This window comes from Ictalurus furcatus, chromosome 6, assembly GCF_023375685.1.
Source record: "Ictalurus furcatus strain D&B chromosome 6, Billie_1.0, whole genome shotgun sequence".
Lineage (NCBI taxonomy): Eukaryota > Metazoa > Chordata > Actinopteri > Siluriformes > Ictaluridae > Ictalurus > Ictalurus furcatus.
In genome coordinates this window covers 29,571,228-29,589,949 of record NC_071260.1, presented here as the reverse complement: position 1 = coordinate 29,589,949, position 18,722 = coordinate 29,571,228, and the positions used below count along the sequence as shown (strand labels likewise).

Here is an 18,722-nt window from a genome sequence, read left to right as displayed (position 1 = left end):
CAAAAGTCTTAGGCACAAGCAAAGAAATGCTGTAGAGCAAAGACGCCCTCAAAAATAATGAACTTAAATGTTTCTCCATTTTAAATTAAAATACTCTAAAGAGCTGTAAATAGTAGTAAATGAAACAAATGAAATATTTGGTGTGACGACCCTTTGCTTTAAAAAAAAAAGAAAAAAAAAGAAGTAGTCTCAGATAGAATTAGTGCAGTTTTATAAGGAAATGAGCTTGAAGTGTTATTGAGCGTCTTGTAGAACCAGGTTCTTCTGGAGACTTTGACTGGCGCACTTGCTTCTTATTTTTGCAGCAAAATCCAGCAGCCTTCATTGTGTTTTTTGTCTGAAAAGTGTCTCTTACTACTTAATCTGCTGCTATATATATATATATATATATATATATACACACACATACATACACACACATATATATATATATACACACATATATATATATATATTTATACACACACACACACACACACACACACATTATATATATATATATATATATGTATATATATATATATATATATATATATATATATATATACACATACAGTCATGTGAAAAAAATAAGTACACCCTGTGGAAATTGTTGTTTTGTTTTTACATATTTGGAGAAGCACACATTTGATCCTCTTTGAAACGGTGCCTATTAATAAAGTTGATAGACTCTATCAAATGGCACATAAAATTAACATTTTGTAGTAATTTTCACAATTTAAATTAACAAAAAAAAAACCCAAAAACAGATCAGTCACATGGAAATAGTAAGTACACCCCTACATTTATCAAATCCATAAAATTATTCTCAGGTGTTGAAGATCAGGTTCCAGTGATTAGAACCTGCTGAGGGAGTGCAGGTGGAACCGGTCTTATTTATACCACTCTCATATCTAGTGTCTGGTGTTCCCTTTGTTATTGAGGTGTGTGGGGTCATCATGCCAAGATCTGAAGAGTTCTGTAAGGCCTTCAGAAAGAAGGTTGTGGATGCCTATGAGTCTGGCATGTGATTTAAAAATATCTCCATATTATTTGAAATGCATCATACGACTGTAAGGAAAATCATCTACAAGTGGCACAGATTTCAAATGACTGACTATTTGTCCAGGACTGTCCATCCCAGCAAATTCAGCCCAAAAGCAGAGTGTCTGAAGCAAAAAGAAATCTCCAAGAACCTCAAAATTTTATCACAGGATCTGCTAGTAAGTCTTGCAACTGTTGGTGTCAAAGTGCATGCTTCTGCAATCGGAAAGAGATTGTACAAATTTGACCCGCATGGGTGGCGTGCCAGGAAAAAGCCTTCGCAGGACTACAGTTTGCCAATGAGCATATAGGCAAAAACCAGGCCTTTTGGAATAGTGTGCTCTGGACAGATTAATCAAAGATAGACATGTTTGTCTCAGACCAAAGACAGCTTTTCAGGAGAAGCACCTAAAACCAGCTGTGAAGCACGGTGGTGGAAATGTCATGGTTTTCGGTTGCTCCGCTGCCTCAGGCACTGGAGTGTCTGAGTGCTTGAAGATAACGTGAGGCCATCTCTCCAAAAGTTGAAGCTGAACCAAAAGTGGACCTTTCAACAGGATAATGATCCTAAGCACACTAGCAAATCCACCAAGGAACGTCTCAGAAAGAAGAAATGGAGGGTTACGGAATGGCCTAGTCCAAGCCTGGATTTGAATCCTATTGAAATGTTGTGGGAGGATTTTCAACAGGCAGTACATGCAAGAAAACCCTCAAACATCTTACAACTGAAAGAATATTGCATGGAAGAGTGGTCAAAAATTCCAGCAAGCCTGGTGGACAATCATGCAAAACACCTACAAGCAGTTATTTCTGCTAAAGAGGGCAATACTAGCTTCTGAGGCCAAGGGTGTACTTACCTTTTCCACAGACAAATATCACACCTATTGATATTTCTGTTGAATAAATGATTGAAAAAGCTAATTTTTCTTGTGGTTTTGTTCAAGTATATCAACTTCATTAATAGGCACTGTTTCAAAGAGGATCAAATGTTTGCTTGTCCAAATATGTCAAAAAAAGCCAACAATTTCCATGGGGTGTACTTATTTTTTCACATGACTGTATATAGTGAAACAGTGAACTGTATATAGTGAAACATCCATTATTCTAGCATGTAATGAATGATCTGAAATTTGAATTTGTCATCAATATGGATTTATAATTATTGGTCTTTTTCTGTTTGCAGAGCTGTGTTGTGAATGGAGTGTCTCCTGTGGCACAGCGAATGTTGCACTTTAAAGTAGGAGACTTTCTCATCCATACAAGGCACTGCGCCAGAAAGAATGTGAGGGCACATGCATGGCTCATGTACCGCAGCCAAGTACTATGATATACTGAGCCAGGGGAGATTTCATGCAGCTGCTCAGCTAAATCTTCATGTCAATTGTAAATCTTATCATATATTCTTAACATGTTTAAAGCCAACTAGGTTTTTCGTATAATGTGTCTAGGTTAAAGAAGAAAAAAAAAGGCATTTAAAATAATTAATTAATTAATAAATCAACACATTATTATTATTGTTGTTTTTGTTATTAATAATAATAATAATAACAACAACAAATGAAATTTAAAGACTCCATTTAAGAGAGGTTTAGCTAGGCTAAACAATGGCATGTGCACAAGAGGACTGTACTTTTAATAAAATTAGATCCAGATAAGAAATGTATAAATAAATTCTTTATCGGTTCGGGCCTGGAGCTATAAAAGCCCTCTCCTCCACAGCTGGTGATAGATTGCTATTGTTTCCTGTCATCTCTTCATGGCTGTGCTGAGTGAAATTTTTCAGCCTTGCAGCACGCTTAGGTCAGCATGGCCTGGTTCTACATTTTAAGGCGAACCTTCCATGTTTAACATGTGGGAAAGGGCCCTAAAGAAACCCCTTACCGACACCTCCACCACTAAAGGGTCCACCACTGGCTCGCTTTCCAGTTGAAAATACTGGACCGGGCATCGACTACATCAGAGCTGTAGGTCTTGATGACTATGTCGCAAGGATACAAACTGCAGCTCTGCCAGTGGCCTCAATCTGACCAAAGAAAAGCGGGTATAGCCTACAGCTCAGGAAAAGGGGTTCTACTCACCATACTTTCTTGTTCAGAAGAAGGACAGTGGTTTCCATCAAACCAATTCAATTCTAGATTAGAGACGTATGAACTGGTTCCTAAAATCACATCAGCGTATAGTACATTCCTACATCCTGATTGACGTTTGCCTAGCAAGACACCAAGACCAAGCACTTCAGTTCAGTTTGACACTTCGGCCTCTCTTTAGCACCATGAGTATTTCTTTGAGCTGCGTGCACGTGGCACTCTCAATTCTGAGCGCCAGAAGCATCAAGTACGTCTAGAACATCAGTCTCTCAGGGGAGTGTAGCAGACAAAGGCATTTTGCACTTTTCAGAAGGTTCTGAGTAGCCAGCAAAATGCCATCTGTGGTGCATGGGACCTCGTCAAGTCCCATGACAAGCCTCTACATCTACTGTATGGACATGTCCTCAACTATGCTAAAGGTGTATATTATGGCCATTGCAGTGCACCATGGCCTACAGGCAGGTTGAATAACCAGCCCCTACTGTGACATGCCATCCTCCAAGGAACGTCTCTATTCCATGGACATTACTTAAAGCCGAATCACTTGAGGAAATCTACTACAGGTGCTACTGCACTTCCCCATGCACCTTCAGAGGATATATATTAACCCTTCTAATAGTGTGAGTGCATTTCCAAACACCTTTCCTGTCAGTCAGTTGCGCTTCCAGGTTTCTCATAACATTGTGCTATGTTGTAATCCAGGTGATTCTCCCTGTAACTCGGTGAAATAGCAACCTAGTTTCATATGTAACTGTGATTCTATGAATACTGGATAACTGCCACAGATGGGTTAGCCATCTTTCAGAACCAGCGCTGATCCAGTGGGAACTCGGCAAGAACTTTCCAAAGAAACAACATCTATAGGACAATGGCATTTGAGTCAAATCAACCATTTGGTCACTTTGTAACTTTGTTCAAAGGGTAACTCTGTTCAAAGATGAAGACTAAACCCTCCCACCTAAAGTGTCTCTATGTATGGGGTGGGGTGGGGGGGGCCTACTATTAAAAAAAAAAAAAAAGTAATATTGAGAATATTCTTGTTAGAACAAAAACAGTTTCTCCTATTGTTCGAGTTGAAAATTGGAATTATTGTGTGTACTGTTCATTTTATACAATCATGTTTGCCCATTTTTATGAGAGAGTCTATAATCAGAGGATGAAATTCCATAGGATTGCATAGGATGTTTATTCAAAATCAAGTTTGCAACATTCATACAAAACTAAGAATACATCACATTCAGAGGAACAACTGAAAAAACTCATTCTTCTCACAGCAGTATAAATAGTAGTCCACACACCCAACCACAGTCCAGTTCATCCTGAAAAAGCCAAGATAGTTATTAGGATGTGTTTGTTTTATTTTTTTTATTTGGTCAAATATCATTAAAAACTTTTTTTTTGAAGTTCAACATAAATAAATAAATAAACCAACGATGATGCAAGTATAATTAATCATTATAGTTTCTGGACAACACACTCACCAATGTTCTAGCCTCATACAAAGTTTAGACACTGACTCTATACAGCATACTGTTAGCATTAACCAGATAATCATTTTTGTTTAACATATAAACTGATATCATTCGGAACATACACGTATGTGGTACGGCTTTACTCCTTTTTTTTTTTTTTTTTTTAAAGATTTAAATGTTTATTAGTGTTCAGTTGCATCATAATGCATTTGCTCGGATTACAAAATTCTGATGTTTCATTAAACTATTCCATTAATATGCATTAAAGTTTAGTACACAACTACTTAATAACGTTTGTTTACCTCACAACCCAGTCCTATTATATCTTGAAACCAAGTGCCCTCATGCACTCCTTGTGCGCCTCGATAAGATCTGTGCAGCTTTCTTCACCCTTTTCGATTATACTGAGGAAAGAAAACCAACACACATCAACCTATACATGTCAAATGTGAATGCATTCAGTAAGACTGGTGGCTAATACTTTCTCCCAAAGACTAGCAGATCATTAACACATTCACAGGTTAGTACATGTTCTTCTACTTATCAATATTACATTGTGGTTTTACTGAACAACAGAAGCATGTGGCAAGTATCAATCAAAACAAAACGGCAGTTACTTAAGTACGACGGCATTTTAGTGGCACGTAAAAAAAAATAATTCAAAATTAAGATTACGAGAATGAAGTCGTAATATTTTGAGAATATTAACGACTTTATTCCCACAATGCTACGACTTTAGTCTCAAAATATTACGACTTTATTCTCGTGATCTTTATTTTCATTTTTTTATGTGGCACAAAAACGCCATCATACTTAAGAGGTACTACTGTTATTATGATTTCCCTCATATACTTTTGTAACATAAAACTAATCATGAGTAATTAACCATCAACTTGACGCAAACTGTTGTGACAAGAAGCAGCCACACCGTTGCATACACACACTCATGGCCATATATAATCGACCAGTTCTCCATTCATCAAACCTCATTAAGCTAATACAACTCGGGCACTGGGTAACGAAACTAATTTCACAAGAAAGATAAATGAGATGATCGTCATTCAATGAACTAGCAACAAATTAGAGAACAAATAAATATGAAAAGGATACATTTGATTCATCACTAAAAAAAAATTCATTTCCCATATTAGCTATACTATGACTCTCACATGCTCTCCCCTGTGGACTCGGACATCCACGTCATACTCGGACATAATTAAAGCGTCATGACCCAACCCAACACCCAGGATTGTTAGTGTGTTTAACAGCAGCTCAGGAATGTTATATAACACAGGATTATTTCGTCCCCTGCCTCAATGGAATGATGTGAAATGTTGACGTTAAATGGGCCAGCTCTCTTTACCAGGCATCTCTTGCTTTTTTAGTTTCAGGACATGCACAGCACGGCTTCAGTGGCTTCTTCTCCTCAGCAGCTGTAGGCTCCACACTAGCAGCAGCTATGCTTGACATTGTCCTTTAAGATCAGCTGTAAGAGCAAAACACAACTATTACTGATGTGATGCATCTGCAAGGGTTGTACACTTACAGTAAAATCAGCCTATATAATTAACAATGAATAATAGTCAATCAATTCACTCATAAAACGTTAAGGCCATATTGATTAATATACTGGCAAACTGCGCATGCGCGTAACCCTTAATCACATCAAGGGCAACTGCGTAACACAGGATTCAGTAACGCTAACTATACATTACGTAACATTACATAACTTAAATCCCATGACGCTTTTCTATTCCTCAAACAAAGTAAATAAGCAAGTCTGTCTGTAATTAGTCAACTTTTAGTGAGCAGTCCACATTGTCCGCATTTTAAAATAATTATACTAGGTAACCACACTTTGGTTAATGATAGCTAGCTAGCTAGCAACTGTTTGGGAAAGAAATAACAAGTTACACAGGCAACTAATTCCGTTCCTGAGCTCCAGTAATTTAACTGTTTAATAAAAACAAATTTGCGATTATTAAAAACTATCAGGACAAAATAATTAAAGTTATCATTAACTTACATAACCAGTAGCAGCGGTTATGTGTATGTACCCTTCCTTATACAGCGTGCTGGCGGCTTGTGGGAGGGACACAGGTTACGTCTAAACCGCATACTAGCGTACTAAAGAGCATGCTAAAGTAGTGCTGCAGTACAGGTTTTAGCATACTGTTTAGTACGCTAGTACAGTATGGACGCTGGCGTAACGCGCACGCCTACTCTGAAAAACATGCGGAATGAAGGGTGATAGAAACTTTTTCGTCAAAATAAAAGTACGATAAAAATATAAATTTGACGGTTGATTTTAATGTACAGATCTTTTTTTTTATCTTCTTGTCAAAATAAAAATGAGTCTAAAATAAAAATAAATTTTAACTGAAAACTTTTCCCCCTCTCAAAACGATTGTTAATGCGCTTGGCTTAATATCTCTAATGACAATTTAAATTTAAATCCTGTTTTAATCATTTGTCACACCTGACAAAATAAGGATCCCCCAACATGCTGTGCATTTTCATGGGTCTTTCATCCCCCCCGAGCTGTAAACCGTAATCATCAAGATTAAAACAAAAAAAAAAGGCTTGAAATATTTCACTTTATGTGTAACGAATCTACAGTATACGAAAGTTCCACTTTTTGAATTATATTACGGGGGAAAAAATGAACTATTCCACGATATATATTCACATATTTTGAGACACATTCACATTTTTAGTTTGTAATCTGTGAGACCTTTATTGAGCGATTAAGCAATTTGCAGTTGCACTTCCGCCAGAACCCGGAAGTAGCGCCAAATTTGAAAACTGTATGGCGGTCGTTTTGCTCTGTTGTTACTGTATTTCGGCAAATGTTTAATTATATCTAACTTATGTAACGTTGTGCTACTTTCTAACAAAGTTAATATAGTAAAAAAAAAAAAAGTGAGTCGTGTAAGTTAACTGAATGAACCTTGTGTGTATTATTATATATTAAAAAGCAAACTAAGCCGTTTTGTTTTGCTAGCGTTTGCTAGGAGAGCCACTGCTGCTGATTTGTCGCTTACTTTTATGTTGTATTTAACTGAATGAGCGTTTTAGTTGCTAGGTATTTCTTTCCATATTAGCTTCTCTGAGTCTAGCCTGTCGGATTGTTCACATGGACACGTCGACACGCTTTTTCTCCAAGTTACGCAGTCTGGCTGTGCTTTTAGACACAGAAAGAGCCAATCTGGAGCACACTGCGAGCCTGGACCTGGACCAAGACTATGGTACTACATATTAGTTCTCCTATAGATCCTTTATACAGACCCCAGGTTCTGGAGTACCCTTATTTGAGTGTTTTCCTGCTTCCAACACACATGATCCTTATCTTCAGATAATTGACAGCCTATCCTGAGTTGAAGTGGGTGTGTTAGAGCAGGGAAAACACTCACATGTGCACGACATGAGTACCCCAGGACCTGTGGACCTGTGATGTAGATTAATAATTGTCTTGATGCGCCTATAGATATTTAAAATCATGGGATGTTTTGGATTTGCTGACTTGTTTAGATGATGCCGAAAGTGGCGCAGTCCAAGCACTACATGAGCTCCATTCTGAAGTTCGAGGACTTAAGGTAAGTAAGTGAGTCTCGCTGGTGATGCTTTAACCTGCTCAGGGTCCTGGCTCTTGTCAGTGACTGACGTGAAATAAATATAATTTACTTCACAGAAACGGGTCCAAGGCCAAGTGGCATCTCGGGAGGATGGGAGTACTGAGCTGAGGAGCTTCGTTAAAGCCTGTATGGTGCTGAAACAGAGGACTACAGAGGACATTGAACGAATTCAGAGACACTATGAAAAATATGGCTACAAACCGCAGAAAGCCTGCCCGAAGCCAGGTGTACATTTTACACGTTGTAGTAATTTCAGCATAATGGCTAGAATCTTAATCCTTTAAGTGAAAATCTTTTATTATATTATTATTATTCATTATTATATATCATTACTCTCAGATAAATCCTCCTACCATATATGTGCACTTTCTAGATACGAACTAATCTGTTGCTCTGCACAATTTAGCAGCCCATCAACCCTGTCCAGCAATAGAAAAGGAACGTATATCATATAGACATATATAACGTATAGAAAAGGAGCGTATATCATTTTAGGTGCTGATATGGTATTGTTTGAGGTGTGTTTCAGGTACAGCAGTGCATAATGTGTGTTAATTATACTCTAGCTGTTTGTTGGTGATTAGTTTCCGATCATAGATCCTAGGGCTGGATGTTTTGTTTGGTGGACCGTCTTTCTCATCCTAGCAACTGAGGTGATATTTTTTTGTTTGTTTGTTTGTTTTTTAAATCCCAGCAACGCTGCTTTGACTTATGTACACACAAAATCACATCATTTCCATGTCTGTGGCATGGCTGAGAATGGTCCACTGCGCTAATAATATCAGGCCATTGATAGTCCCATGGCGATCCCTTTCCATTTCCTTCAGAGAAATGGGGGCAGAGAAACTGCAAGGAAACAAGTGGGCTACAGTCAGTAATCAGAGTTACTGTCCAGGATGATTAGCATTCTTCATTAAAACGAGCAATGCGATTGTATTAAATTAAACATTAAACACAGTAATTACAAATAAGAGGAGAAGCTGTTGATCTTTCTTCCAAGAAAATGATAGTATATTTTTACTAAAAAAAAATTGCAAACGAATGATCAAGCTTGGCAACCTTATTATTTTATTTTTTTTTTTCCATTCTGTCTTTACCTTTAACCCAAGCATCATTAGAACTACACTGGGCATCCTGTGTTGTGGTCAGTTGAGACCAAATTCAATAGTTTGTTTTGTTTTAGTTTTTTTTATATACCATCAGCATGTTTAGAAATAATAAGGGAACTGCATATGAGGAGGAGAACCGGATAAAATATCGCAATGGATCATTGATGCTTTGAGGCAGTTTTCTGGCTGGTGGTTCAGAGGTTCTTGTGAAGATTGATGCCATGGTGGATTCTGCTAGATACCAGAATATTTCAGCCCAAAAGGGTCTTGGACATGGATAGCACTTTCAGTAAGATGATGAGGCAAACATACTTCCAATTCACCACAGAAATGGTTAAAGAAACACACAGCTAAAGTGTTTCTTTGGAATGTCCCTGTATAGTTGAGTGCAAAATGTAACTTATTGTATCATCATTTTGGCTCTTTTCCAATATTATCGAGGGCACCCGCAAAGCGTATAATGGTATACAACCGTCCCAACCCCCTCCTGTTTTCGGGGTCGCCACAGCGTATCTCCCATCTGCATACTGATTCTGGCACAAGTTTAACCCCAGATACCCTTCCAAGCGCAACCCTCCCCGTTTTTCCAGGCTTGGGACCAGCACTGAGAGTGCACTGGTTCCTGCAGCCCTCCAGTGGCTGGGGTTGGTTCCATGACTAAGTGTTGTGAACCTGGGCCGTGGTGATGAGAGCGCCGCATGCTAGTCACTAGTCCTCCAAGGAGCACTATATGCCACTAATTGCCACGCCGTTTAGGTGCGCTTATTAAACTGGCAACCAAGTGTATAATTCTTACATGTATATATTTTATCTTGGTTTCTAGAAGGCGAGGCAGATGCAAGATGTTCTGTAGATGGTGAGCCCGAGGGAGAGCTATCTGTAGAGATAGCGGGAGATGAAGACGAGCCGGTTGAAGCTCCAGAGTGTAAAACACCCGAGAAGATGGCACCTCCAGCTGTTGACCCAATGCGCACTCCGCAGCTCTCGGATTTCGGCCTGTCTGCGCTTCACCTGCAGATGGTGCTTGGCAATTCAGAAACGTTTCATGGTTTAGCTCCAGCTGTGGCTCTCACACCACCATCGCTTGACCTCATGATGATACACGAATCCCAACCAAAGACACCAAAGTGCTCTCTGATTATGGACGAGGAGGCCCTGACCCCTCGACTGGAAGACTTTGGCATCACAGAAAGCACAATGTGTTTTAATAACGATTTTACCATGGACCTGTTTCGCAAGCGACCACCAAAAGACAGGCAGACTAACAGGTACACGTCACTAGTCTCCTGAAGAATGTGCATATAGAATTACAAGTGAATTATGTGTGAATTATTTGTTATATCTTTCCAAGCACAACACAAGAGATTGCTCAGAGAGAACCACACAGCCTGCCTACATCTCCATCTTGTGTCCCCCGTGGGAGGCTTTCTGCCGGTAAAGATTTTATTCTCGTGCTTTTCATCTTTTTGACAATTTTTTTTTCTTGGTTTTTTTGAATCAATAATTTTTTTTAGACATCATACTTATAATTTGATATAAAAAAAAATATACTTACTGCATTTTGTGTGAATGAAAAACATTCTCATGATGCAGTTCTTCACTTTGAGCTTTACCCCAATGTACTACGCCTCTTCTAGTGGCCTAGATGATTGGGCTATTTTACGGAAAGTATTATTCTAAATTTAAATTTTTAATAGGTTTATTTCATATGTTTTCTCCTATTGTGAAAGACCAAGGCTAGTTTTCTAGAACTCAATTAAAAGATCTTGTATGGTAACACTACTCCACTTGATATTCCGCTTTGCTTGTATTTCCTCATTTGTAAGTCGCTTTGGATAAAATATGAATGAATGTATAAATGTAAATAGATTGATTCATCCTGTATGTGATCGATTTATTGTAGGCCGAATCAACAAGTAGCGTAGTTGACCCCTAATTATTCCTGGTTTTTGGTTGGACAGACAGCATGGAGTCCCCAGAGGTGCCTTTGTTTTCTACGCTGGAGATTAAGATGAATAAACAACTCGGTCAATCATATTCTCCGCCAAACAGAGCGAGCGATCCCGGTTCCCCCTCTCGTCTGAGTGCTGCCCCTGCTACGCCTGAACTCCCTACGTTTGAGACCCCTTACGTCGGCAAGCTCATCAGTGCCAGAAAGGTGTGTGCTATGGATTTTTAAAGGTTTAATACCTGAGCAATGAAAACAATGGGATAGGAGGGTGCTGTACAAATTTGTTTGTGGTTATCTTTTTCTATTAAATAAAATGTTGCATCATACTGATAGTAAAATCCACTGACCGCTGTACCTCTCAGGAGACCAAACGCAACAAAGTAGGGGGTCTTACAGGCTCACCGAAGAGCACGTCGTACCAAAACGAAGGCCCGTCTGTCAGAGTTTCATCGTCTGAAAAGCCACAAATGCCAGTCGGCCTTTCTCAGATGGAGGAGACCATGCCCGAAATGCCAAGACTGCAGTCCTTCTTTAGCAGCACTTTACCTCATGTAAGTAGATACCCATGTGTTTAACAATTTTTGCTTAGCACCTTTGAACCCTGAAATAACGACTGATATACCCCATGACTGGTTTGTGACTTCATGGACTAAAGATAGGGGCCGGTGATCGGTCAGCAGTGACCGAGCCCCCAGGTCCTCCGCTTCAAGCTGATGAACACACACAGGATTGGTGTCTGGCCACACCACGCATCCGCATGGAGTTTGACGTCGAGCCACGCACACCTGAGATGCCGGATATGAGCTCCATCACACAGGATATCTTTAAAGTGAGCTATTACCAGATAAATCGTCTACAAATCTTGGATCACTCGAAATAGTCGTCACATTTATCTGAATCGTCGGTTCAATGCAAAAGAGCGTTTCGGAAACGAATCACGCGATGAGTTCTGGTCTAGTAGTGCTTCATCCATAAGTTTGAAATAGTTTTTTCATTTAAAAAATTTGCACGCAACTTGCTAATGCTGAAATATTTAATAGCGAATATGGAAGTTTATGCCATTTAAAGCATAGATAAAAGAGTTTTAAACATTGTTTGCTCAACTTCAGTGAACATCTCGCCTGCATGTGAGCTAATGTATATATTGTCTTTACTCTTGTAGCTTGTGGCTCAGGCTAATAAGCAACAACCCACCACTACATCAGTACTTACAAGCTCAAAGACTAATCTGAACACACTGGCCCCTGGGAAGGAAAACAGGTAGGTCTGTTTTTTCTAGTATGACGCATGAGTATCATTCACATACTTTTTTTTTCCAATCGCTGGCTCGTCTGCTTAATCTTGTAGAGATTTTAATTAGACTGAGAGAACCTACTCGGTTCTTCTTGTGCTTTAACTGTCATGACAGAACTCCGAGTGTTGCTCAAGTATCTGAAAAAGAGTTTCATGGGCTGGCATCTTACATGAAACAGATCCCCCTCACCAGTCTCAACTCCGCACTCAACAAAATCAACCAAGTACTTGACAAGCGGCGCAGAGGTCAGTGGACACACAGCCTTACATTCATAATGTACTACCGTCAGGTAGTAGAGGTCGATCGATTGATCGGATTTGCCGATAAATTGGCACCAATAACCAGTTGCTGGAAGATTGATCAGTAATTGGTGAAAATCCACATCGATAGTTTTCCCCTTTCGCGTCCGTTGCGAGAAAAACGGTCTATCTAATATTTTTACATGTACCTATCTTCTCTGATAGACGGTCTACCAAACTCTGAAGAATTTCACACGGAAGATTTGAGGAAGATCTTGGACGTGGGGCCTCAGACTCCCATGTACATCTTTTGTCTTCTTGAGCTGAAAAGGTTGGAGAATGTGCAGGGATGTGGAAGAAATGCAATTTTTAAGATCCTAACTAAGACATAAGCAATTAAAGCAAATTGTTCAAAAGTCTTTTTGTCACATAAACAGAATCTGATGCCGAATTCTCATATCTTCAATGACGCCCCATCCGAGCGTTCTTCTGCTTCAGTGCCAGATGTTGCAGTTGTAGTTAATTATTTGAAGTACATTGTGTAGTAAATGTATATTATCCTGATAAAATATATATATTTGCGTGTATGATTTCTACTCCTCTTAGCTGTTTTTTATGTAAACATTTCATCTCGAAATATTTTAGAATCACTTGCTTTAATACACAGTGTGCATTCAGTGGTTTGTGGATTAAGCCGTGTCTTTTTAGATGCAAGAAGAGGCTTGGGAAGCAAAACAACTGCCTTTGTGTTCATTTTATGTGTAGTACTAAATAAAGTTTAGACAACTTCCAACAGATTGAAAAATAAATGACCTAAAAGCCCACTTCTAATATTCTAATATTAAGATGATAAAGTAGAGACCTTGTTTATGCACAGAAAAAGATGTAAACACATGCTTTTTTCAATTGCTGAAATGCAGTAAACATTTAGGTCCTTCAAGTTCCTTTTACTCGAATGTCCAGGTCGGTAAGTTGTGAGGCATAATGCATGAGGATCGGTGGTGGCTGGTGGTTATTAATCTTGAGGAAGCACAACTGTGTGTTATGGACATACACGTTTAACATGAAAAATCAGTCTATATTAACGCGCTTGTTGTGATATGTTGCTATATCTATACTAACAGCTCGTTCACAGGAATTTTTAGGATGGATGCGAGGCATAATTTAAGACAAATATATAATAAACACAGCCAATCGATTTTACTACATCAAGACAGCTTTTTTCGTTCACTGAGTTTTGAATTAAAGTCTGCCGCCTTATTTCATTTTAAGTCTCTCTTCATAAGCAGGAGCATCAAAAGACTTTTGTAAAATCAGGTGAAGCTTAGCAGTGTCAAAACATAGCTAAGCTGCTAGCTGGCTAGACTTAAACCACCTATTTTAGAAATGAATACAAATAATCAAACAGAACTTTTATACTTGCAGGTTATTTACAATATTTACTAATTACACCACTGGGGCAGATATGTCTGAGTTTGAGAGGTCAGTCATGTTCATTTCGATTTCAGTGTTTGGCCCCTTTGAGAGATGCACAGGCTTCACCGAGTGTGTATTAGTTCTGCGTTAGGGGCGAAGGAAGGAAAAATCTTTCACCCAGGCGGCGTTGTCAACCAAAAAGTTTGACTTAAATGAATGAACAGTGAGATATTTCATTGAGATATTTTGATTCCATTCATGTATAGACCAAGGGTGTCCCAAATCCGGTCCCAGGACCAAACGCCAAACTCGGACAGACGTTACTTGCCTATTAGGTAGAGAACCCAATACACTGCATTTTTTTTCTTTACAAGTCTTTATAAATAAAAGCCTTTTTTCTCTCTGACTACGTCTGCAAATTAATTTACAGGATATTTAATCATTGTTAGAGGCACAAACTTAACAGTGAGAGCAGCTGATTTCCAAAGAGCTGGAAACCACCAAGCATGGAAAATGTTTTGTAAATTCTTCAGTCTCCTTTTGTTTCAAGTCCCAAAGTGGATTCACTAACAAGTATTTAAAGTGATAATTTGATTTTATATTGTGAGTTTGTCCAATTACTTTGGTCCCTGAAATAGGACCACCCCTGGTATAAACTTTGGGAAAAATTTCATAGCTACACGTTAGTGACATTTTTAGGGGTAGGGGAAGCGGAGCTCCCTGTGTAGTGTTGAAGCAATCGCATGTGATGAAGACACAATGATGACTTGTGATTAATGGTTATACAAGCATTTGTAGATCACTGAATAACTGTAATATCCCTATACGTCATCTACAGATCTATCAATTTAATGGACAGGTGGTAATACCTGAACAGTCAAATAGGGAATAGCCTGAGGACTGGTGGCTTGATTGTGAGACCAAATCATCCTTAGGAATCCTATTAAAAGATAATAACAACCTCTGATAAGGACCTGAACATTCATTACTCACAACTACACAATTAATAAATGTATCTTAACTGCTACATATTTTTCTGCATAAATACCATTGTATTGCCAGTGTGTAAATGGGCAAACAGTCACATTTTAATGAGCTCACCATGTAAGGTTTTCTGATATTCTTGGTATCAGCACTGGCATATAAATACATAGCACGGGGGGGGGGTGGGGGGGGGAATATTCACGTTACCGTAAAAGCAATAAAGGTGAGTATATCCCACCCTGAAGGCCAGCAATGAAATTGGAGGTAAACCAACCATTGGGATTTGTTTTTACACACAATATAGCCTATGTTGGGGATTTCAATAATCTATATAAGCCAAGCAAAGTTTTGTAGGAAAAAAAAAAAGATTTATTCAGCAAAACAATTTACATGGTGGTAAATGAAGATACTAATATCTTAAAAGTTCAGAGTACATCTGGTACCAACAAATAGGAAGCATAAAATGTCAAAGAAAATATGCAACAATAACAGCTATGAGCCGATTCATCTGCATAAGATCAGTATGGTCTCATGCGCCCTTGCAGCGGAGGAGCACGGTTCGGAGGTGTGATGGCTATATCCAGGTAATCCCCAATCTGAAAACGCTGAGACTGCAGGGTCATGGAATCATCTGCCCCCTTCCGACCCGACACGGTGTTCCCGATCTCCTTAACTCTACAGCAAAACAAACACACGAGATGATCAAGGAAAGGTGATCACACGTGTGCACAATGCCCGTTATGTCAACAGCAGATTAGAAGCCTCATTTACCTGTACACCTGCCGTTTTGGGTCTGGGAATACGATGGCGAAGGCAAAATGTGTGCCTTTCTTTCGGGCCTCAGGATAAACCTCCTTCACCAGGCTGGTAAGTTCTTTAAGGGTGGCGTCCATCCTGTCATATAAAAATAACATGCATGTCCAGTTCAGATACTATGGATAACCCTGAAATGTAAGTTGTGGAAGGGAAAAATAAAACCCCAGGATTTCGCAGAGGTTTTTTGTGATTGTTGTGGCCAAAAACACTCGATTTTGCTGCGGCTTTCCCCCCCCCAAATTTGCGATTCAGCTTGCAGGGTTTTTCATGCAGAAAACTACGTTAGTTGGTGAAATAGGTTGATTTTACGTTCATTTCTGTGATCGCAAAAAATCCTTTAATGATTGAAGGGTCATTGTTTCAACTTAATTTCTTAAAATAACGAATTGTCTCATTTCAACATATGGAATTACATAAATGCAAGTGTTATTATTCGTCTTCATCAGGGTACCATATACAGTTGTGATTGTTTCATTTAAAATTTTATGAAAGCTTCAAGTGCAGTTAATTATTTGTCATGATATACATGCAAACAGATGACTGCTTGAAGCTGTGGGCTGCATCCCAAACCGCATACTTACCTAAATACAGGTATTTCACCTGCTATATAGCAGGCAAGTACACGGTTTATGACGCAGCCGTGCGCTCTCGTTTGCCGTCAAACGGTTGAGCGCTGCCGTGTGTGTACGTGTCCTGTTGCACAACGCGGCGAAAACTCACACGACGTTAATAGTGTGATTAAGGTGTGTACATGTCTGTAACACACGTCGATAATGCGACTAAAACAGGAATACTCCACACGTCTTAATTCCGTTTGTGTTTACTCCGAGTATCACTTTAGCTCGATTAAGGTCATCAATAATCGCTATTTACGTGCTAGTTTCTTAATCTTGTTACACGTGTAGTGTCTTAATCGGGTTAATATCGGATTATTGTTGTCCACGTAAACGTACTGAATGTATGTGTGTCGATTGGAATCCACTAAACTCAACATCTGACGAGGTATTGAGTGAGTGGCAATAACGACATATCATTTCAGCACTGTTTCCCCCCCTCCACCAACAACAGCTCAGGACTTCTAGAAGATAGAGGTCATTTTGTCGAGACAGAACTGAGTGTTGCTCTACCAAGTGTAAATCTGAAGCTCGCTCGATGGCACATTTCCTCGTGCAAACTCGTCCATTCGGTGGTGTCTTCCGTTATTAGTCGTGAAAACTCTGAGCAGCAGCGGGCATGTCTGCAACAACAACAAAAAAAACACTACAATCAGCACTAATTTTTTACCCACAAGCCATTAGACTCCTGAACAATACAATACATTAAACACTAACTACCTCAATCCCCATTACCCTCACTGACTGTTACCTAACATATATTTGCACATTTTGTACATATTTGCAGATTTTTTTTGTATATATATCTATACACACGATTACATACATACGATTTGAATCGATCTTCAATTTAATGAAACGATATCGTTAAATCCCCGAATCGATTCTTAACCCACGTGCTTTACTTGAGGCCACATGAATATTATCCGTAGTCCGTCTCTCGTCCTGAACACGTCTCCATCTTTCCTGTTTTGAATTTTGAAAACGGTCTTATTTCTTAAACATGTCTCAAGTTGTTCATGAATTTCACTGAGTCTCAGTGTGCAGTTTGTGCTTACCTTGTGTGCATTATATGCACATATTTATGACTTCTTGTTATGTTTGTTACTCAAAGTAAAAGTAAAAAGTAACGAAACATAATTGTGTGGGCCCTATTGTTAAAGTTCACGTGTATTTCAGTAAAATAGCCAAGTAGGAGGGTTTCCATTACCAGCATTTATATTAAAACATGGATTCCATGTCTGCAAAACTAACATTTTCAATGAAATATTGATAACTAATCGATATTGAATCGAATCGCCAAATTGGTCGCAATAACCAGTGCTAGCATATTGTATATTTTTGTAAGGGAGACTTACAAAGTAAGAATTTTATCGAAACCGTGGTGTTTTTACTGCGCACATGACGCTAAAATCTCTTGAATCCTCCATCATCATCATCATCTCCAGCTATAAGGAGTATACTGATCTACTTGTATACGGCTCGGCAATTACCCTAAACGAGAAAGGAAGTTAAGAACGATTTAGCGATTTCAAACTAAACTAAAATATCTATATTTACCAAACAATATGTAAATTTCCGATGAGAAAAGTAAAACATTTTTACTGGCGCGCGCGTGCTTGTTTGTTTGCGTGTTAGCCCATTCTGCTACTAGCCTGCAAACAAGCACTCGCCGATAGCATGGCTAGCTAACAAGCTAATTCAAAAGCCTAAATATTTCCCAACATACCTTTTCTCTATCAACCGGCTTCTCTGGTTCTTTCTTGATTTCCTCTTGCGTGACTCTGGATTCCACCGCCATAGCGACCTCCTTTCGTCTAAAACAAAAAAAGTATGGAAAAAAAAAGCGCTCTAATGGCGTCTTATCCACACCGCTGAGCACCGGACGCTTTATGATGACATCATACAGCCGAGCCGTCTCCTGACCAATCACCATTCAGTACATGACGTCAGCAGCAAAGGGCTGAGTGTAAACATTGCTCTCGAGTGTACATGTAGTGCACTACTTAGCGAGAAGAATGCGTTGTGTTCCTACTCTACGTAGTGCACTATGTAGGGAACAATGAGGTAATTAGACATTGC

At 39.0% G+C, this 18,722-nt stretch overlaps 3 protein-coding genes across 3 annotated transcripts; 1 reads left to right on the top strand and 2 right to left on the bottom strand.

Moving 5' to 3' along the window:
- Positions 1 to 4,277: 4,277 nt before the first annotated feature.
- Positions 4,278 to 6,721, bottom strand: LOC128609386 (cytochrome c oxidase copper chaperone). The gene is made up of 4 exons (XM_053627922.1): positions 6,609 to 6,721; positions 5,946 to 6,068; positions 4,885 to 4,986; positions 4,278 to 4,429 (listed from the first exon to the last, which is right to left on the bottom strand). Exons 2-3 carry the CDS (start codon positions 6,050 to 6,052, stop codon positions 4,902 to 4,904), a joined length of 192 nt encoding a protein of 63 aa, XP_053483897.1. The 5' UTR covers positions 6,053 to 6,068; positions 6,609 to 6,721; the 3' UTR covers positions 4,278 to 4,429; positions 4,885 to 4,901.
- A 750-nt stretch (positions 6,722 to 7,471) lies between these two features.
- Positions 7,472 to 15,320, top strand: ska3 (spindle and kinetochore associated complex subunit 3). Its single transcript, XM_053627542.1, has 11 exons — positions 7,472 to 7,830; positions 8,114 to 8,178; positions 8,274 to 8,442; positions 10,150 to 10,594; positions 10,678 to 10,760; positions 11,288 to 11,484; positions 11,640 to 11,828; positions 11,933 to 12,106; positions 12,440 to 12,537; positions 12,686 to 12,816; positions 13,036 to 15,320. The coding sequence occupies exons 1-11, from the start codon at positions 7,719 to 7,721 to the stop codon at positions 13,200 to 13,202; spliced, it is 1,830 nt and encodes a 609-aa protein (XP_053483517.1). The 5' UTR covers positions 7,472 to 7,718; the 3' UTR covers positions 13,203 to 15,320.
- A 236-nt stretch (positions 15,321 to 15,556) lies between these two features.
- sap18 (Sin3A-associated protein) lies at positions 15,557 to 18,524 on the bottom strand. The gene is made up of 4 exons (XM_053627921.1): positions 18,370 to 18,524; positions 17,154 to 17,263; positions 15,982 to 16,104; positions 15,557 to 15,885 (listed from the first exon to the last, which is right to left on the bottom strand). Exons 1-4 carry the CDS (start codon positions 18,439 to 18,441, stop codon positions 15,729 to 15,731), a joined length of 462 nt encoding a protein of 153 aa, XP_053483896.1. The 5' UTR covers positions 18,442 to 18,524; the 3' UTR covers positions 15,557 to 15,728.
- Positions 18,525 to 18,722: the final 198 nt, after the last annotated feature.

Coding starts and splice junctions, on each gene's coding strand:
- LOC128609386 (XM_053627922.1), bottom strand. CDS start 6,052: ATGTCAAGCATAGCTGCTGCTAGTGTGGAGCCTACAGCTGCTGAGGAG. Junction 4,987..5,945: donor AAAAAAGCAAGAGATGCCTG/GTAAAGAGAGCT, acceptor TTCTTTCCTCAG/TATAATCGAAAAGGGTGAAG.
- ska3 (XM_053627542.1), top strand. CDS start 7,719: ATGGACACGTCGACACGCTTTTTCTCCAAGTTACGCAGTCTGGCTGTG. Junction 8,443..10,149: donor GAAAGCCTGCCCGAAGCCAG/GTGTACATTTTA, acceptor CTTGGTTTCTAG/AAGGCGAGGCAGATGCAAGA. Junction 11,829..11,932: donor TTAGCAGCACTTTACCTCAT/GTAAGTAGATAC, acceptor CATGGACTAAAG/ATAGGGGCCGGTGATCGGTC.
- sap18 (XM_053627921.1), bottom strand. CDS start 18,441: ATGGCGGTGGAATCCAGAGTCACGCAAGAGGAAATCAAGAAAGAACCA. Junction 17,264..18,369: donor AGCCGGTTGATAGAGAAAAG/GTATGTTGGGAA, acceptor TTGTTGTTGCAG/ACATGCCCGCTGCTGCTCAG. Junction 15,886..15,981: donor CCAAAACGGCAGGTGTACAG/GTAAATGAGGCT, acceptor GTTTTGCTGTAG/AGTTAAGGAGATCGGGAACA.